Below are 22,096 nucleotides of genomic sequence, written 5' to 3' on the forward strand. Positions count from 1 at the left end.
AACAAATACATGAGAACATGTATCTGGCAAATACACACTGGGACAAAACAGTTATAAATTTGTGGAAAGGCTGTTGGAGTATAAGATCTATGTCTTCAAGTATTACTATTCTAATAAAACACCATTTATGCTAGGATTGCAAAGATTTTTAAGATCATGTGTGAAGAAATCCCTCCAATCACACTCTTAAAAGACTGGGATCAAATACATCATTCTCTCTTGTAAAATGTGTAAGAAATAGAAAAACTTGATAAATACATTGTCACAGAGAATATCCTGCCTTGTATGTAAGATCCTATGCTTTTCCATTCAAATTGCTATTGCTGTTCTGTGGTCTTAGCTGAGTGTCTTCCAGGTGTTTTGTAGCTGAGCATCACTAGTATTTCCTTTTCTTTCTTTCTTTTTTTTTTTTTTTTTTTTGGAAGGCTGCTTCCTCCTTTTCTCTTCTCTTACCTTGCTTTTAACACTTTTATTTACACTCTTATTTTAACCCTTTCCCTTCTCCTGGATGCTTTCTCCCGAAACCTCAAGGAGTGATTTTATCACAAGCTCCAGTAGCAGTGGCACCATGCACTCCAAGGAAGCCTGGGCAACCCCAGTTGACTGCTTAGTTATTCGTGACATGTCTCTGCATGTCATGGATTTTGGGACAGTCACACAGTAACCATTTCCCTGTCTTTGTCTCTATGGGCATGTCTTGCCATGCAGAGATTCTTCAAGCATGTATCACACAGTTTTTGTTGCAGCACTGTGGTGGGTTGATGCTGGCCAGATGCCAGGCACCCACCAAAGCTGGTCTCTCACTCCCATCTGCCAGCTGGGCAGGGGAGAGAAAATACAATGAATTAATGGGCTGGGATAAGGACAGGGAGAGATCACCAAATACCATCATGGGCAAAACACATTCCAGTTGAGGATATTAATTGAATTTATTACTAACTGAATCTGATCAGGTAAGAAGTAAAATGAGAAGTAAAATAAACCTTAAAAACATCTTCCCCCCACACTTCTTTCCTTCCCAGCTCTACATTTTCCCCTCAGTGGCACAGTGAGACAGGGAATGGGGTTGCAGTCAGTTTATCACACATTATTCCTGATGCTGATCAGTAAGATGAGTTCTTCCCCTGCTCCAGTGTGGGGAGCAGGGGAATTGTTATCAGGAATTCCTTCCAGAGGAAACAATTCTCTGCAAACTGCTGGAATGTGGGTCACCTTTTCACAGTGTGCAGTCCTTCAGGGACAGCCTACTCCAGTGTGGGCCCCCCTCAGGGTCACTAGTCATACCAGGAAACCTGCTCTAGTGTGGGCTTCTCTTGCCACAGGTCCCTGGCAGGAACCTGTTCCAGCATAGGTTTCCTTTGGGTTCACAGCCTTGTCTTGGGCGTCCAACTGTTCTGGTGTTGGTGTCTTCCATGGGCTGCAGATGGATCTCAGCATCCCCATTGACCTCTGTGGGCTGCAGGAAGACAGCCTGCTTCACCATGATTCTCACCATGGGCTGCAGAGGAATCTCAGACCTGGAGCACCTTCTTCCCCTCCTTTTCCACTGACTGGTGTTAACAGAAGTTGTTCCTCTCCCATATTCTCGCTCTGCTCTTCTCTGGCTACAATTTCAGCTGCACAATAACCTTTATTTTTTCCTTCTTAAATATGTTATCATGGAAGTGTTACCACCATTTCTGATTGGCCCAGCCTTGGCCAGCAGCACATCCATCTTGGAGCTGCCTTGGACATTGGCTCTGCTAGAGATGGAGGATCCTCCAGCAGCTTCTCACAGAAGCCACGCCTGTAGTCCACCTGCTACCAAAACTGGCCATGCAAACCCAAAAGCATACACAAAAGACAGATCGTATTTAAGGAGCTTCTAGGCTGAGTATTTGTGTTCTCAGCACCCATAATAAAACATCTGAGGAATCAAATCATCCAGTGATTGATGGAAGAGATCCTCATTAATGCTGAATTGTCATTCCTTGATTTCTTGTTTATACCTTTGCAATTCTATGTCTTTCAAGTTAGTGGTTTTCTCTTAAAATACCTAAACTTGTCTGAACTGTGCAACCTCTCTCTGTTTTCCCTTTCTCGTCTTGTGTGACTCAACTCTGTAGCTTTACTTATGACTTTGTTACAAGTGATAGCCTAACCCTTGGGCGGGCCATCATTACCCAGAAGTAGTCAAGCAGACCCCATTATTTGGTGTTGACTCTGCATTTCAAATGTAATGTAATTTCCATTGCTCATCAAGACCTTCCTAATAATTAGAATTAGTAACTCCACATCCTCTTTTCCAGGCAGAAAATAATGCCTTTCAGCTGAGCATACCAGTTGTCATGCATGACTGTGCCAGTGTTCAGTGTTCTAAGAACCGCATGACTTCTTCTAATACAAAAGGCATTCACTATTCTGAATCCTTGTAGGAAAAGTGAAATAAAATTACATACTTATCACTTGTTTCAAAATACTTATACACATTCCATCACCTTTCTTTCTGCTTTGGAGTCTTGCCAGACCAATAAATCTTCCTTTAGAGGTGAAATTAGAATAAAAGACATCCTTTTAAATCTTTGCCTTCTTCAAAGGATTCTTGAGACTAAAATGCTTATTAGGTCACTGCCAATTAAAACTGTGCTCATATGTATGAAGTGCTAGGAAAAACAACATGCAGGCCACACATCATGAAGGATCCTTGTTATCAGGAAGCTATTGTTAACTTCTGTAATGAAGAGACAGTAGATATCATGCTGTAGACAGCCATGTGATCCTGTCTACCTCAGGCAAATACTGAGACTGGTAGACCTTTATGAACCAAGGTTCACAAAAGGTCCACTCTCCAGTGGTGGGCAGTAGTGGACAACAGACCTGACATCTGTCATGTCTAGAAAAATCCAGTAAACAGATCAAATCCTACCAAAAAAACCCAAAAAACCCAAAAACAAAACCAAACAAAACAAACCAAAAAATAACCCTGCAAAATTAAGTTTCTTCAGGCAGAGTGATCTGCAAATCTCCTGATAGATGACTGAAAATGTCAGTGCACATCTCTTAGACAGGACATTGGCTAAGACATTGATAATCCCTCACCCAGTGGGGGGCACTGAGGCCTTTGTGTCTTCTGCGTTTCTTCCATTTCTTAAAAAGGAATGAATACCATCAAAACTTCCAACAACCACCTAAAATGCAAAATCCTGATGAAGATTCAATAGCCCTATATGATGGAGAGCTTTCCAAGAAAAAAAGACTCAGTGATACATCATACCAGGCACTTTTCACAGCCAAGAATCTGTAGACAGGAAGTATTAAAAAAAACAGGTAAATTCCCTGTTCTGTACTACTGCCAAAAGAGGAAGGTTAAATGGCTCTAGAGGACACATTAAGGTTTTCAGTATTAAAGCAAACTAGTGCAACCCAAAGAAGAATGGAAAGATTGTTTATATAGTCTCTTCAGATTGCTTGCAGTGCTCAGCATAATTGCATGCCTGTAGATTAGCAATGAATAGGCAATACCCTTGTTAACAAAATCTCCATTGCTTTACATTTAGCATGAGAGACCAGAGTCTTCCTTTTTTAATAGAGCATTGCACTGAGGGAGTTGCCCTGTTAGTGAAAAGAGAATGTCTTTAGCTATTGACTTTTTCTTTCTTACTTTCAAAAAAGTAGATAAAAAAATATAGCTGTTTTTTTAATTCTACCACAGAAGTTAGAGCAGGGATGAGAGCTCCCATAAAAGGCCAGAGCAGGCAAATTATTGGAAGTATTACAGAACCACAGAGCACAAATTGTTACCCAGCTCAGAACTAAAGGCTTGCATAGGCATGCCATACTTTGTGTTGGCAAAACCAATGAAGACCATTGCAGAAGCTTCATTTAAGTTAAAGCCTGAGCAGGCACAGGTTGAAGTAGAGGAGGTTTATATTGGCTATTAGGAAAAATTTCTTCACAGCAGGAGTTGTCAAGCATCGGAACAGGCTGCTCAAGGAAGTGGTTGAATCACCAGCCCTGGAGGTATGTATAAATCATGAGGATGTGGCACTCAGACCTGGTTGAGTGGTGGACTGGGCAGTGTTGGATTAACAGTTGGACTCAGTGTTAATCCAATCTGAATGAATCTACATGATGCACTCAAGAAATACTCCCAAGAAAGAACTACCACGTTCTTGATGGTGATGAGTTTCTGACAACAAAATATAAAAAAAAATGCACCACAGGAAAAAGAAGAAAGCTACAGACTTCCAGCATGCTTCTACAGCATCAAGTGTTCTTTTTTATAGCTAAATAATAATAATAAAACAAATGCAAGGGTGGTTTGTAAAGGAAATACTTATGTAATACGAAGATAGCAAAAGGCTGGTTGGCGAGATTAATGCCAAAAGGACACTTACATAAATCATTGTCAAAGCAGCTTGGCCCTATGTTCCTAAGAATTTTTTAAAAGCCATTTATTTTTAAAAAGGTTAAAGCAATTTTTGTTCCTCTAAATCTTATATGAAGATGTTTCTGTATTTTATTTTTTCTCTACACAATGCATGTTCCAACAGTAAGGAGAGCCAGGGAATTAGTAGCAGCTGCTAAAATGATTATCTAGTTCCTTGAGGAAAGTCAGATGATTGGGATTATATGTCATATTTCTACACTTGCACTAAGAATCAGTCCATTATAGAAACAGGCATAAGAAACTTTATTGAGTATAAGAATACAAAAATTGACACATTAAACTGTACAAAAGGTACACTAGCACTAAATGAGGCAACTGTATCTACACAAGAGCCAACATTTACAAATGACTCATACTACTGAAATGTACAGGTGCCATGGTACTTTCTCATTAAGACTTTATATTCCAATAAAGAAACAAAACCAAAACCAAGTTATTATGTTCTAGTGCCTACTCCCTAAATTTAGAAGCCATATTCCAGAACACAAATCAAAAATAACTGCCTGACTTTCAATATATCACAGGGAAAACATGTTGAACAAGGATTTAACAATTCCCTCAATTTTTAAATTGTGAAGACATAGGACCTAGTAAACACTGGCTGAAGTTGATCTGTTATATTACAACACACAGCCCCATAGTATTTTACAGAAGCTAGATTCAAATGTGAGGTGGTTCTAAAGGCAGTTTAGCTTAACTGACATATAGACCAATAACAATAACACATTGCCAATGTTACTAACATGGATTTTTTTTTATTATTATTTGGACTACTTTAATTTCAGAATGTTACATTGGCCAGTACATTAAGCGGCATTATGATTTTGATTCTTTGACCCATGTTCAGTAAGTTTAATATAAAGTCCTCGGAAATGCCATTTATTTTGCTTTCATTTAATCAACTGACTACTGCACATGGCAAGGAACCTGCAGATGCTAAAAACACAAGATCAGTTACAGAAGCAGAGACAAACAGGTATGGGGGAGTAAAAAGAGAGATAATAGTCCCTAAACAAGCACCTAGTTTAAAGGAATGTGGCTGTCATATACAGCTCCATTAGATTGCTACATTGCTTTAGATAACAAAAATGTTAAAGAGATCACAAAAGGAAAAAACTTCCAAAGGGAAGGAACTGGGATGTAGCAAAGACTAGTTTGTTACAGAAGACAAAAAGTAAGAGTCTGTAAAGATAAGAGAAAAGAGGACAATAAAAGAAAGCATAAACACTTCCCACCTTTCAGAAGACTTCTAGCTGTCAAAATTCTGGAGTATAAAAAAGGAACAGAAAATTAGAAGTTTAAATAACATCATCATTATCATATCTGAAGCAAAATACTTGTACCAGGGCCAGAAGATTCACACACTATATTAAGGACAACTGAGTTTTAAACTCATTCTTCAAAAATAACTTAGCATTAGACAATTCAGTTTTTATTTGCAGTTCAGTTTTTATTTGCAGTCCGTGTTTAGATGGTCTAACACAAATTTTGTTGTATATTCTAGGGATCTGTGTTTCATTCAAATATTGCAGAATTACAGAGCAGTTTCCTTTATCAGCTGCTAAAAGCCTGTAAACAAACTGCAATATTGTTTTTATCTTTGTATATTTGAATGTCTGACCTCTAAAAACAACACTCAAATACTTCAATGCTTTCATTAGGAAATACCATCACAAACTATCCAAGATATGAATGCTGGGTTTTATTTATTTTTTAACACAAAATTATACACAGAATAGATAAAAATATACTACTTTCACATAGCATCAATCTGCTTTCTTCAAAGTATTTGGACAGAGCTGGCCATACACTAATTTTACTATTACTTTCCTGAAGAAGAAAAGTCAAGGAGTCTGTCCAACAGGCCTAACAAGAAGAATACAGACATTTTAGACCATTTTGTTGTATCTAAGATGAAGTAAACCTATAACTGATTAGATATACAGCCAGAATTAATATGATGTCCTATTTAGAACTTTCTCAGGTACACATATTGAAGATGTTCAGTGACGTTTCATCTGGGAGTATAAGCAGTTAAAGACAAAACTTGGTTTTCAAACTACTGTGTTTCTTTTTCTAGATTATTTACAAGATTACTATATTACTAATCTTTTCAAAAGAAGTTTTGAGTTTTTACTCATGTAAGAGGTGTCTCTGTGCAGTTTGATAGTAACAGAACAAGCAGGAGACAGACATTTACATTTAGTCTTGCTAGTAAAATAAGGCCTGGGGGAGGATGTGAGCTGTCTGTGATGCATGTGCCCTGAATGCATACATATGCTATTAAAAGTACAAAGTCTGAGCAAAGCATTTTTTTTAACAAAATGCAAGTACATTGTTTAATTCTTGAATGTATTTGTGTCAAGAAAACAAAGAATGTTCATAACTACTTCCTTCCACTTAAAACCAATTTCAGTGCTAAACACAGGTAGCACACATCCCTTTAGAAGGCACCCTACTAGAGCTTCAGAAATGCGACATTTTTATCTTCATCTTTCTAGTGATTAGAGACCTTCAGCCTTCTTTTTATAACTGTCTAGGATGCTGGTCAAGTCTGACAATAGATCTTCAGGCATGAATTCTTCATCCTCTCTGTAAATTTTCACGTTCTGTTCATCAAGATATTTCTAGAAAAGAGGTATGGAAAGCTTTATTAGTTCCATAATAATCTGTATTTTACTGATTCTGCTAAAACATTTTAACTAGTTATTGCACAGGTTAACCATTTTCAGTTAAACAGTTTCCTGAAAGACATTTACCAGAAGCAGGTTTAACCTGACAGGATGTTACTGCTAAAATTTAACAATCAATTCTGATTATTTATACCAAAGGTTTTGTCAGAAAATTTAACTAGAATCCATGGACTCAGTGCAGCAGCTACATAACTTTTCCTTAAAAAGAGTAAGCTCTAATTTCCAAGTGTTTAGCTGCAAATGTTTCTAGCAAGATTTAATTCTGAATATCAAGTTCTAGCTTACCACTATAGATGCTATATGAGTAGCAACTGTTTCTATAAGACGACTCAAGTTAGCACCAATTCTTCTCTTCTCTTCTGTTGTTGTTTGCAAAACAACTTGATATCTAAAAAGTAAAGATACTCAGAAGGTCAAATCCATAATTAGAGAATTCCTGACATTTAAAACAATCACTTCAAGTCTGATTTATCATTATGTTTAGCCATACTTTTTTTCTATTAGTATTAATTTGAACAAAGTTAGAATATATTAATACTCAACATAAAAAAAACCAAAAGGACTGTATTGCACTAACTGATAAGAAACAATGTACCTTAGAGTCTGAATACTCTTTCCAGACTTTGAGGTATAAAATTTAATTGTCACTTAAGTTTGGAAATAAACTAATTTCTTTGCTACAAACATACATATAAAAAAATACATGGAAAACAGGAGTTCTAATAAATCAGACAAATATTCTAGCAAAACACTGTTGAGTAGAAACATCTTTCAATTATTAACTTGTGAAATTAATACATTGAGATGGATACAAGCTGAAACAACTTTATGTTAAATTCAAGAGAGTATCTTTGGCCTTAAAAACCAAAATAAACAAGACAAACTTGGAAGTTACAAGTCTTACTGTCTTTGGAGATCATGCAATTCATTTGTGGCTTCACTGAGACCATCATAGACACCACTCTCAAGTAACTGTTTATGCTTCTTTAACGATTCCAGTTCATTTGCACATTTTTGCTCTTCCTCTTCTATCTCCTATAGTCATAAGGAAAGAGGAGAAAAAAATGGCTTGTCTCAGGAATAATTTGATTTTTTTCCTTCTTTCTATTATCTGACTACATCCTAATGCTTGAATTCAAAATTCACACAAGTCCAAGTTCCGAACTGAAAAAATAAAAAAAAAAAAACCCAAGGACATCCTTCCCAAACCTAAAGTTTCAGCTATTTTCTGTATTATCCCCATCCCAGAATAAGCCCAACCATCCCTTTATTCCTCTAAACATATTTAAGGGCCTGTGTTGCAGCTATTTTCCCTTCAGATTCAAACTCAAAAAGTGTTGTTTAGATAATAGAAAATACAACCACATTTGAGTAAGAAAATAGCTTTTCCTTTTTGCCTGAGAGTACAATTCAAGTAATAATCTCATCAAGGAGAATGACATTGTTGATGCTATACAATCTACAAAACCAAACAAAATTCTGATGTCAACTCAACATGAAATTCTGGTAGATTACTGAAACAGCCTTCAAAAATAATTTCCATACTTAAGACTTACAAACAACATTTTAAAAATTACAAGACATAGTCATGTAATTCCTCTTATTACAAACATCCGGTGGCAAGTGTGTATTTTATAAGCTTAACTTTAGAGAAAACACAGATCAAAAGCTAAGTGTCATGTGGTTTTGAAAAATATAAAATAAATTAATTGCCTTTATATACCTATACATACCTGCCTCAGCAGGTATTAGCAGTGAAATAACCCTGTTTCATGGCTATAGCACAGAAATTTGGATTTGCAAGAGCATATATGGTAAATACTGGCTTAGTTCAAAGAACATTTTTCTGCAGGGCACCACAGCCCCACTAAAGCAGTGTTGTCAGAGAAGCTGGGAGGTACCAAAATAGCCACTCAGTTGTTAACAGAGAGGGCTATGTTTTGTTGCTGAACTGCAAGTGAGGAAAAGGATAGGGGCTACTCCTGTGTTGGGAAAGGAAGCTAAAGGAAGCAACAGTTTGAGATAATTAAAACAATTTAACATGCTCTTGGTCAATGTTTTCCTTAGTTTTTACAGAAGCTACTTAAGCATGTTTACTAAAAACTGTAACTGTATTTATTATATGCAAATTGATTATACAAGACAGATGCTGTTAATCCTAAAATTTCCTTCAAGCACGTGCCCAGAGACATCCTGAGGTCAGATGAATGTTGCTGCTTTTATTACTGGATGCAGTAATTTATGATTTACAGTGTCTATTACAGTATGATGCCAGATTCTCTTACAAGAAAGTGAAAACCGATTCAGTTAAGGCAGTAGCCAAATCACTTTTCTGAAAAGAATGAAAAAATCCTGTAGGAGGAAGGGAAGAAGGCAAAGGCAGAAGTCCAAACAAAAATACAACCCAAAAGCTTAACTATAAATACAAAAATTAAAGATAAGGGTATCATTAAGGATAAGTTGTCATCAAGCTGTAAGTAGTTCTACCTTAAGCTTCTGCTGGTAGAGATCATCCAGCTTTTCAGCTTCTTCTGTCAGCATTTTCACACTGCGTTTCTTGTCCTCTAGCATTACGTTCACCTAGGATGAAAACATACCAAGGAAATATGGTTCAAAAAGAATGCCAACATATAAATCCATGCCATCACAAACTGCACCTGGTAGCTTCCAAAAAACAATTAGGGTAGGCTGGAATGGCATTACCTTTCTTCATAGCAGCCTGTATTATGCTTTGTTTTGGATAAGGGGCTAAACCAGTGCTGGTAACACACCACTGGTTTGGCTACTGCTGAATAGTACTAGCACAGCATTCCAAGGCTTTCTATCCCTCCCAGAGCCATCAGAGAGTAGGGTATGGATAGGCAAGAGACTGGGAAATGCATAGCCAGGCCAGCTGGCCAAGAGGACCTTCCATACCACATAACATCATGCTCAGCAATAAAAACTGAGCACGAGGTAAAGGTAGAAGAACAAGGAAATAAAATTCTCCTTCTTTCAGTCCGGACAACTTATTAAAAACAAATACTTCCAATGTTTATAGTCAAATATACGTAAGCTACGTAAACTTTAATTCAGAGAATACACAATATTTCAACCAACGAAGACCCCAGTTCTTAGAAAAACTTCTAGGTTCCATCACAATTAAAGCAGTTTTCTCACAGCTTCTCCCCCTCTACTTGTCCTCAGAAAAACCCCAACCAATCCAAGAAACCAACCCATCACTTTACACTTTACCCATGCAAAAGGTTGAATTAAAGCAGCAGATAAGGTTTTTAGGTTGGTATCTTAGTCCTAATCTCCATTAACCAACGCACCTGATCCAAAGATTCTTTCAAAGTAATTTTCCATTCAGTAGCTTTACTAATTTCTTCCTCAGTCTCATTGATGATCCTCACAAGGGGCGCCTGTAATATGCATACAAAAAGATCTGACAAGTACAATTTGCTTATTTGAACTAAGATGCACCCCTTTATTTTTTTTGGGCTACTGTATTCTCCAATACCAAATTTCTTTCACATCCTACAATGTCATTATGGTGACTCATCACACAAGCTTTTCAAAGACATTTCATTGTGAGATTGAGGGACCTTCCCAGCATTTCCAAAAAAAACACATATATTTTGTGAGTGGTAACTAAAGCCTTCAGTGTTGACTCCACTTACCTTGATCTCAGCTCTGTATTTGGCTAGGCAATTTGGTCCTTCCTCAGGATTAAACTGAATCTCAAAGTTGCAGCCTTTGGAATTCTCAACACTTGCTGGAATTAATTTCAGCTTTCGAGCCAGTTTATGATACTCTGCCAATTGCATTTCAATCTGCTCAGAGGAGAAAAGGGCAGAAATCATAGAAGAGATACAAGTGAAAAGCTTTGCAAGAAGTATTCATATAGTACTTTAAACGAATTCCTGAGTTGCTCTCTATAGCCATGATTCCTTGTTACTCCACAGTATTCAAGAGCTCTCTGCAATGCCAGTCCAGCAGTTTGCTGCATTAGATACTACTCTATGATTCTTTCAGAGTTTGCACACTGAATGGTTTCACCTGTGGTTTTCCATATTCATCTGCCATTTTTCCTGCCTCAAGTTCTTGAGAATTAGCTCATAGGAAACTAAAAACATGCTGGAAAATAATACTAAACCAATGACTGGTCATCAGTTCAATACACCTTCTCTCATTAGCTTTGACAGGAAATTCCACACAGCCACACATCCTAACAACAAACTAACTTGAGCATACAACTAAACAAAGCTTATTAAATGCTCTGATTTCTAATTAATGAGTGTTATTAAATTAAAAATTGAAGAACCCAAGAGTTTTTTTCCAGTTTTACATGCTTCATACTTGCACATGAGGATTTAAGTTAAGACAAATGCTTGATAAAGGGTAAGCCTACCAAATATATTTGAAACTTTTTTCTTTAGTTCTCCAGTTGACAACGCAGAAGTTTTTAAATCCCATCACTTACAGGACTATAACTTTTCATTCTGTTTGAAGGGATTGAACTTGGCCCTTGAAAGCTGTTACAACTTCTACACAAAGAACTAATCAGGCTCTAAATGCATGCAAAGCTATTGATTAATTAGTTTTGCCTTACTTCCTTGCTCTGAAATATTAACATTAGCCTGTAACTTCTTGTGTTATTAAAGCAATGGCATGGAAATGTTATCAAAGCTCTTAATGCTATAGCAGTGAGAGTTGACAATGCTTCATAATCTATATACATCTCTTATGATGCAGAAAAAAAATACACATTTCCATTAAGCACAAACGAAAAAAGGGAAAAAAACCCACTTTTTTCAGAGATATTGTAAAAAGAGGCCATTCTTGTCAGCTTTGTCTGGTTAGATACATGTACGGTGTTGTAAGATTATTTAGGAAAGAAATTATCAAGACTCCAGTTTTAAGCTTGCATGATGAAAACTGATAGCCACTCTGAGTGTAGTTGGGTTTTCACATACCGCCTCTTTATTCCTAGCATATTTTAACTCTTCATTCCACAGCTGATGTTGCTCTGCTTCCAGTTCCTTAGTCAGCTTGTTAATGGTTTCTTGCAGCTCATTTCTCTCATGATTTACTCTTTCAATGTCCGCAGCTGAGTACTTTTGGTTATCTAAGATGTGCTGGAGCCGGGCATTCTCCTGCTTCATGGCTTCTACTTCCATTTCTAAGTTCATAAAACATTTGTGAAATGGACATAAAATACCAGCTGATATACATAAACCTCACCTCTGTATTTTATGAGCAAATAACATAATTATTACATATCATTACCTTTCATTACTCTAGTGTACAAAGAGCTATTAGACAAAAAAAATCTTTATTAGCAATCCATTCTGGAAAGTTTATTTGTTGCATCATCCTATTCCAAGTATCTTGCTCTGTCCTCAAGCTAAGAACTACAATTATTTGAAGGTTCTTTGTAGCTCCACTCTCCTGACTGTAATCAAGGCCTCCTTACCTGCTGTCTCAACTTCATCATGAACACTTTCCAACTTTTGATCAAGGATGGCTACATGAGATTCCAGATTAGTCAAATAAGCCTGGTATTTCTGGACATCTGCTTGAAGAGATGATTTCACATTTCGTAGCGTCACTCTACGATCCTAGGAAATGTGTGAAAAGAACAACCACTCTTGGATAAATATAAAATAATGACTTCACTTTCAGATAAGACAGTAGAGTAACTGGTCAATAGCAATAGCATAAATATAAAACTAAAGAACTTTAACAATTTTTTTATCTCTGTGACAGCTAAGTCAAGTCAAACACCTTTAAAATAACAGCAAAGAAGGATGAAAAGATTCTTGCATTTCAGCATTGTCTCTCATTAGCATCAGATACTACATTTAGACAATTCTTACTACAGGTAGTTCACAACTCTAATAATATATGGATGACAGATAAAATGAGGGCATGGAAGGCCAGGAATAAACTCTGCACATTTTGCACAGTTGGCAGGAGTCTCCATTTGCCACCTGCATAGCTGCTAATCCATTTTTAAACTCATGACGCATTAAAAGCTGAATCCATCTTTTCAAGCAAAATATTTTCCATAAAATATATTGTTACCACTGAATCCCATGCCTCATACTAACAGATTTGAAAAATAAGGTTGAAATTTATATTAAAAAAAGTGGTTCAAGTATTTTATCAATATTTCAGACAATACCTTATTACCTGGAAAAATCTGCACATTACTGAACAAATAGTGACTGAACACTCCACACAAAAAACATTGTTCTATAATGGTATAGAGTCTGTAAAAACCTGGCCTAATCAAAATCTCAAAGCACTGAGAGTTTTCCATTTGTTATGTATCGTTAAGTGTCTTCATTCAGAAATGGTCAATATTATAAAATTCAACTCCACCATAAAAAACGGACACCAAATTTACTAACCGGCTCACTTTCCTTTTCTTTTTCTAGTCTTGCAATCTCTTCTTGAAGTCTTTTGTTTTCAGCTGCTAAGCTTTCAATCTGGAATGGATCTATATTAAATAAATCCTCTGTGGGAGAGCAGAAGAGAGTGGGGTTACAAATTCATCTCAATAGCACCACCTATTTTGACTATCTGAACTTTAGCTTCAGCACAGTAAATACCCATTATCTGGATAATTATTTTACACTAAAGAAATAACTAAAAACAACCAAGAAACTTATCAACTTATCAGAAAAACCTTTAGTTAAAACGCAACCAGGCAAAAGTCCCAAAACAAGAAGAGAAATGGGTTTCTCAGTCCTTATGTCAGAAAGAGTCCTCGTGTCAAAGTCACTCCCAAGTGGTAAGGGTTTCCAAACTCTCATACAGTTCACACCACAGGAGAGTATACAAGTCAGGACTACCTTCTGAAGCTAGAACAAATCAAACTTATTTAACAACCTCTTTCTTATCTATATACTTCCTTGCTTCTTGAGACATCTTTTCCCTAACTTCACTTGGCCTTTGCCAAACAACGGGATGATTATTTCTTCCAAATATCCACTAACAGTACACAGTAGCTTGTTTACTGTCGAACTGATGGCTTCAGTTTGCAAAAAAAAGGCTCCTAGGCTGGGTTTTCATAGGAGAGCAAAGAAATTAAGAAATATTTTTCTTCCTTGTTATCACATTCAGTTTGTATTTCTGTAGGTGGTAAAATGAGTGAGTCAAAAAATGCTAATAATTTTCTACCTCCCTGAAGACAAACACAGGTGCATGCTGAATTACACCCAGAAACCCTCACAACAGTTTGGAACTCTTGCAGACTGTTTTCAGATCATTCAAAAACTGAACTTACATATCAGGTGTGCATGCTCTGAAAATATATATATATTTTTTTAAATTGTTAACTTTGCCAGACAGAGACAAGAGTCATCTGCATAGATGGAGTTCACATCTGAAGAACTGTATACTAGTTTTATGTAACAAAGCCATTAAAAAAACAGCTGACACAGCTACAGCTGATAGCAGATTATGACCTGTGCATCTGTACCACTAAAAATATATTAAAAAAGAGAGCATTAAGTTGAAGTAACGGAAAGGTACTTAGGAATTTCAGACTCCTTTAGATCACTTTCACTTGTAAATTGAACAAACTGATGCTAGGAGAAAAGAAACCAGTAACACAATTGAATACTTAAAACTTGAAAACTTACTTAATTTTGACTGCACTTCAGCATCCAACTCTTCAAAGGTATCTCTCCCTTTCATGAAAAGATCATAGCACTTCACACAGTAGTCCATGAAAAGCTGAAAACAATTTAAAATCTTTCATTTCAACAATTCCAAGGCCTGTAAAATCTCTGGATAGTCTAAAGCTACTCAATCAGTGAAATTAACAGACACCAAAATATCTTTCAATGCTTTGATTGTACTTTCATAAACTTAAACTTTTTGCTCCCTTTGAACATAGAATGTCAACAGATTATATTCAGGCAGAAGGAGACACCTATAATTAACATTAAGAAAGATCTGGGAATACTGTATTTTTCTGGGATATTTAAGAAGGATTGTAGGTACAATATTTAAGATTTTTTCATCTTGATGCATATGATTCTCTCAGGCTAGTTTATGGAAACTGGAGATCTCTTTAACAGACCTCTTCAATAAATATGACCATTACAATTCAGATCTGCAGATGTCAAAGTACTTACCTATAATGAAAGATTATGCAAAAAGAATTTGCTAGACCCTAAGTTACAGAAGTTTCAGAAGCAATTACACCAGTATTGTGAATTTTGTATCAACATATATGCATAAGTGTCAATGTAGAAGAATATATTTAGTTGAAAAGCAGTTTTACTTGACAACCATCATGTTGCAAACTTAGTACAAAATTGTGATTTTACTTTATTTTTGCAATTTCTAATTAAATGTTTTAGCTTATAATGCGACCCTCTCCAAACACATGCTGTGAATTAACACTGAGTTATATCTGAGTAGTACTAATAATCCATGATCAATTAAAAAGAAAGCAAGCTGTTGGATTTTTAAGAGCCTGAATTACACTGCCACCCTATTTTGTGGCTCAGAAATAAAACTTTACAACTAATTTTTACACAGTAAACTGAGTAGGTATTGACACAAGTCACTATATTTAGAATTCAGTCTCTGTCTTTGCACTGCACTGCTGTTAACATCAGAAGTCTTGAGTGCTAAAGCAAAATATATCAGAACCTCTACTAAAACAATAAACAGCATAGTTATTCCCTTTCTTCACAAAGGAGAACTGAAACAGTAGATACTTGGAGAATAAGGTGAATATAAAATAAGGAGAATATTTTGTTTAATACCCAGTCTTCACCAATAGACTGGCCATGATACCTGCTCAGGAAATAGTTGATCAGGTTTTTTAGATAATACTACTCTACTTCCTCGAAAGCATTGTGAATATAAAAGGAAACAGAATCTATAAACACTGGACACAACAATCTAAACTGTATTTAAATTGTGTTGTTACATCACGTGGCAAAATTCAGTTGAGCAATTCTGGTTCTAATTTCCTTTATGGTACCTTATTATGTACAATTCCATCATCTGTCTCTCCTCCCCAGCTCTGTCTGTCATCGAATGATGGTGCATTTTCCCTGATGGCATTGTACAGCTGAAAAACAGAAGTGCACACACAAAGAACAAATGTGAAGACATCCATTAGGTTTTCATATTGGTTTCATGAAAAGAAGCAGAGTAACAATGTATTAGGATTTCAGCAAGCAGGCTGGAATGAGCCTGTGTTGAGTTGACTAAACGCACAGGTAAGGAGGCATGAAGTGGACAGTCAAGGCTGCCAAATTGTCTTGTGTCTTTTGAGCAAAAAAAGGACAGAATTTTCATGAGTGCTCAGCTCAGCAGTGGTCAACTTCTGTGACAGATGTCAAATTTTGCTCAGACCTGAGCTGGCAGCAACAACAGCCAACACTACTAAAAAACTCAAACCAAACAAAACCAAAATTAAATAAAAACATTACCCCCAAATACAAAACTCGCCACTTTGTATCAGAATCACAGGACATTTGAATAATTTCCACTGAAAATGCCATGCTTAGATTTCAAATTTAGGAAAGAATGGCAGATGCCACAACATTTGCACTGAAGATACACATTCTATTCAATGATTATACTCATTAACTTTTCACATTTAATGTATGTATAAATCAGCATTTCTCCACCTTTTTTTATACATGAATTTACATAGTGCATACATTTAAAGAAAAAAATTATCACAATAAAACATGAAAAGCTCACTTTAACAGTTACTAAATATAAGGCTAAGGGCCAGCTCCCAGATGACAGCTAAGAACATATAAGTTCATATTTATGTTAAACAAGGAGATAAGTAGAAAATATTTACTAGATCTGTATTAAAATTAACATTTCAGCCTGGAAAGGGAAAATATTTAAGACAAACATTACCTTGACACAATCAATTAGCCAAACCAAAGCTGCCACTATCTGAGGCCAGGTGTGTGGTGCTCCCACAGTGTACATGGAGCTTTTTGACAGAGCAAAGGGGTACCTGTAAGGCCAAGGAAGATACATTTTTAATAACTGTGGCAGACAGTGATGAAAACAAACCAGCACATTTTGAAAATAAAGCAGCACATTTTTATATGGAGATGAAAGCCCAGAAGAAAGAGCAAACTCAACTCTATTGTACTTCAAAGGAAGTAAGTTGAGCTCTTACAGCACTATTTTATTCAATATCATGCGCATCTCATTTTGTGATTCATAGAATATCTTGGTTTGAAAGGGATCCCAAAGGATCAACAAATCCAACTCCCTGCTCCTCATAGGACTGCCTTCAAACCATATGATCAAAAGTGTCATCCAGATACTCCTTGAACTCCCAAAACTTTAAGTGACTTGTCAGGATTAGTAATTTTGTCCAGAATTACACTCTTGGTGCAGCAGAGTATAATCCTTTTCAACATTTCAAGCTAGGTCAACAGTTTTAAATGTTACAGATTAAAACACAATTTTATTAAAATGCTGAAAAGTGAACAAAACATTTAAGGAGCCCTGGCACTTTCACACTATCATGGGTTCAAATCTACAGGAGTAAAACACACTTTTTTTTTTTTTTAAACGAGACTGAAAATTCACAATTATCAACAAGTAGAGGATTTTCTTTTCTGGAAACCATTGGGGCATTAATGATTTCTAGCACTGAACAAATTCAGCAATAAACCACTCAGCAACTTAGTGTTTGTCTCACCTCGACAGTAATTTTTGTTATTTTCACATTCTGCTTTGAAAGCAGAATGAGAAAAATTGCAGGAAAAATATATTTTAAACTAAATTAAATTTGTGTAAACTAAAGTAAATTGAATTGTCTTGATTCTGGGAATTCTGGAAATTTTAGCTCTGAGATTCTAACAGAATGGTCTGTAAAAGAAAATTGTGTCTTGTCTTTCAAAGTTTTATACAAATAATCAATTAAATTTTACATTCCAAAGCAAGATTCCAAGAGTGTATAGTTCTGCAAGTTCAAATATAAAATATAAAATGTTCTGCAAGTTCGAATATAAAATGTTTATCAGACACCGAAAATAAGAGAGCAAACCTAGAGCTAAACAAAAGTGAAACAAAACAATCAGCACGTTGTACTTTTAGAATCTCATTTGAATAAAGAAAAATATCCATTCTTCTCAGCTATCAATGCAGAATTCTTAGCTTCTAAATTTCTAGCCATAGCATATCTATTCAGCCCAGGAGACTAACAATAATCATCTTACCCAAGGTCTTTAAAAACTTTGGGAATTTCCTCTTCAAATTTTGAGTCAGGCAGCTCATAAGAAGGGCAGAGGAATTTATAGATAAAGGTGAAGATCTTTAAAAAGTCCTTAACAGATGGAGATTGTAGCGATTTCATGGAAACATTGTGGACATAAGCATTCTCACTGAGGAACTGTGCAAAAGAAACATGGAATACCAGTCACTAAATGAAATTTATAGTTGAAACCAAGTGAAAAACCCATTTTGATTAGCACATTTTACACCTCATAAGATACATGCAGAATAAGTTCATATGTTACCTCACAAAGCTTTTTGATACATTGTTGGATGAATGCCTTGTCATGAAGGGGCCTGGGATCCTTTATCTTTTCTGTCCCAAACACACCGTACTGACTGTTGCGTGACCCTCCAGCACCACTTATTCTAAGGACAGATAATAAATACAGGTCTTGTGACAATACGTAGAAAGAAGAACTCTCTTCAAGTCACAACAATTGCTATGTTTATGTTTTCTTTGCATTTGTTATACAAAGTGTTCCTTGAAGTTTTTTCTTCATTTAAGGTCACTGGAAAAACATCATCAACCTGGAAGCCACAATGCCACACATACAACAGAGGGATTACTGCATCCTAGATTAATACTTTCTTCATTTTATTGAATGAAATAAACTTCTAGAGAGCAGAAAAATACCCCAAAGATGAAGAAAAAATAATGTTCGTGACTGTAAATAAAATCTGAAATATGTAAGGAATATTTAAAAGGAATAGACCCCTGCAACACTGGAGTACTATCAAGAAGTTACAACACAGAGAGTCATGAGCTAAGCAGAAAGATTATAGATTTTTGGAAGGTTTGTATCTTAGAGAGAGGAAACTAATGCAGAGTATACTTCAGATGTCATTCTTCCTTAAACAAGAAAATGTACTGAGATACTCTTAAGGTCTGCAGTGCACATCATTCCCAAAAGGAAAAAAAGCCAGGTCTCAAAGCAATTCCTGCTTCACACATTATTGTTTAGTGATCAAGGACTGAAGGAAGGCAGACCTGAAGGTCTGCTTGCCTCAGATCCATTATTCCCTATAGTGAACATCTGTCAAGAAAAATACCAAAATTAGAGGACCATTTTTGTTTTAATTTACAGTGCAGAGAACAAAAGCTATACATACCTGTTGCCAAAACAGCTGACTTTTCTTTCTGAAGCTCCAGATGTAGGTTTGCTTGTGCTCAGCTTCCGAAAGGTGCTTCTGTCCTTCCTGAGGAGCAGAGAGAAGGATTCAAGTGACTATTTCCACCAATTCATCTTTTGCTCATACAAGAGCTATACACAGACTCATATATTCCTAAGCACCTTCATCCCAGCAACATCTTGGAAAGGTCAAGTCAACTGATGCACCCAGCCACCTCTTAAGAGACATGTGACAAAGTGTTACCGTTTGAAACGTGACATAGGTACATAAAAATAAAGCAAGTATTTTTGCAAAACTGGAGCACGTGTGTAAACATCCTTGGCTGTAAGGAGCCTTCTTCTCACTGTTTCAATTTTTTTCCCCCTCAGTTGCTGTTCACACTTAAACACACTATGACAAATCTCTTCAGAATTAGTTTTATATACTTATTTTTAGCAACATGACCAGCAAGACTTACATCTGAGGTGTTTGAAGGCCCATCTTGTTGCTGTCCTGCACTCTCAGTGCCATCATAGATTGTCGACTGCTGCTTCCAGCAATACTTGAGCTTCGCCTCATTTTGACTCTACTGTAAACCACAAGCCCTCAGTATTCCAGCAGTATCAGAAAATCCAGGGTATCTTTTCTAAATGACACAATGATTTTCCAAAGGCTCAGAATAAACAAGTAGACCTGTGCATGGAACCAAAAAAAAAAAAAAATTAGAAAAAAGATTATGTTAGACTCTAGAAATATATAAGAGCAATCACAGCCTTTTAAATTAACCATTCTATTAATAAAAGTGTCAGTGCTTATTCCAAACCTATTGGTTTGCCTTTCTTTATATTTGGCCACTTCAAACATATAGGTTCCAGAAACAAAAGAGCTTGAGAAATTTTTCTGTTCAGTCCACTGGGAAAAAGGCCACACTACCACAAGTACTGCTTATAGCACTTCAGTCATACATCAGATCCTGAGCTGCTCATTCTGTGCCTACCCATTCATCTGCAACTGATCTCCCAGTATTATAGCACAATAACTGAAAAACCTATTCTAAGATAATACTATGGCTCCCTTCAGACTATATATGCAGAATATCAATCAAACTAGAATATTAATACCATTGTCCCCACTGTGGCATTAAGGGAGAATTTGAAGTACACAGAATTAAGTCATGAATTAGTCACTAATAAAAAAACTTTCAATTACAGACATTACCAAAACACATTATTAATATAAACTGTTGCTTAATTTTTCTTCTAGTTGCACCTCAAAAACCACAACAGAAGTTTAGCTCAATCTCAATTCATAGGGCAGCACATTCAGGACCTCACTCTGTCTGAGGAAGAATCTGCGTTATTCTATCACTTTAATTGGGGCCAACCACAGAGAGAATGAATTTTCACAATCATAGCAAGAAAATAGCTTCTAGAATAACAGAATAATTAGGTTGGAAAAGACTTGCAAGATCATCAAGTCCAACTTATGACCAAACACCACCTTGTAAGCTAGACCATGGCACTAAGTGCTACATCCAGCCTTTCCTTAAACACGTCCAGGGACACTGGCTCCACCACCATGCTGGGTAGAAGTGGTGGTTGATTGAGCAACAAACATACTCGTTCATGACAGCAGTCCATTCCAGAGTATAATTGCCTTTTCTGTGGAGGAATTCCTCCAACTGTCCCACCAAAGCCTGGTGCAGTTTGAGACCGTGTCCTCTCACTTGTTGCCTGGGAGAAAATCCTGACCTCACCTGGGTACAGCCTCCTTTCAGGTGGTTCTAGAGTGATAAGGCTCCCCAGAGCCTCTGTTTCTCCAGGATAAAGAACCCCAGCTCCCTCAGCCACTACTCACAGGACTTGTGAGGAGCTTCCTCAGCTCCGTTGCCCTTCTCTGAACTCGCTCCAGCCCCTCAATGTCCTTCCTGAACCGAGGGGCCCAGCACTGGCGGCGCGGCCTCACCAGTGCCGCGAACAGGGGTCTGTCACTGTCCCGGTCCTGCTGGCCACACTGCTGCTGACATAAGCCAGGACGCCGTAAGAGCAGAGTTTGAGCAGAGATTTAAGAACAGTTTGCCAGAGCCAACACGCCAGCAGGAAAAAGAACCCCAAGAAAGCGTCAAAGCGCGGCAGAGCTGGGCGCAGCTCCCCCGGCTCGCCCGGAGAGCGCGTCTAAACCATACCGAAGGCGAGCGGGGACTCAGCAGCGACTGCGCAGCCCGGGCTCAGCGCCGCCGCACGGACACGCGTCCCGGGGGTGAAGCGGTGAGGCTGCTGCTCCGCCGCCTTCCCGCTCCCGGCCGCACGGACACGCGTCCCGGGGGTGAAGCGGTGAGGCTGCTGCTCCGCCGCCTTCCCGCTCCCGGCCGCACGGACACGCGTCCCGGGGGTGAAGCGGTGAGGCTGCTGCTCCGCCGCGCTCCCGGCCCGGCCCTGCCGTTAGCGCCAGCGCCGCCGCCTCGCCGCGAATTCAAATCCGCCCGCCCGGACGTCGCGCGGGGCGTGCCACGGAAGTGCGTCACGGCGGGGCCGCGGGCCGGCGGCGCGGCGGGCGGGCACGGGCCGCGGCCATGGAGGGAGGAGGGGCCCAG

At 37.5% G+C, this 22,096-nt stretch overlaps 1 protein-coding gene across 3 annotated transcripts; it reads right to left on the bottom strand.

Moving 5' to 3' along the window:
• Positions 1-4,648: 4,648 nt before the first annotated feature.
• NDC80 (NDC80 kinetochore complex component) lies at positions 4,649-21,998 on the bottom strand. Of its 3 annotated transcripts, XM_085571981.1 has the most exons (19): positions 21,913-21,998; positions 21,689-21,857; positions 21,361-21,522; positions 19,982-20,196; positions 19,504-19,590; positions 18,636-18,759; positions 18,336-18,508; positions 17,014-17,116; positions 16,115-16,204; positions 14,757-14,850; positions 13,521-13,627; positions 12,581-12,725; positions 12,081-12,286; positions 10,785-10,937; positions 10,437-10,526; positions 9,610-9,702; positions 8,027-8,157; positions 7,408-7,510; positions 4,649-7,056 (listed from the first exon to the last, which is right to left on the bottom strand). In XM_085571981.1, the coding sequence occupies exons 4-19, from the start codon at positions 20,080-20,082 to the stop codon at positions 6,934-6,936; spliced, it is 1,923 nt and encodes a 640-aa protein (XP_085428107.1). In that variant the 5' UTR covers positions 20,083-20,196; positions 21,361-21,522; positions 21,689-21,857; positions 21,913-21,998; the 3' UTR covers positions 4,649-6,933. The 3 variants fall into 3 exon arrangements, with proteins under 3 accessions (XP_085428107.1, XP_085428105.1, XP_085428106.1); XM_085571979.1 differs by lacking the exon at positions 21,361-21,522; XM_085571980.1 differs by lacking the exon at positions 21,361-21,522 and having other exon boundaries at positions 21,689-21,998.
• Positions 21,999-22,096: the final 98 nt, after the last annotated feature.

This window comes from Lonchura striata, chromosome 2 (genome assembly GCF_050655825.1).
Source record: "Lonchura striata isolate lonStrDom1 chromosome 2, ASM5065582v1, whole genome shotgun sequence".
NCBI lineage: Eukaryota > Metazoa > Chordata > Aves > Passeriformes > Estrildidae > Lonchura > Lonchura striata.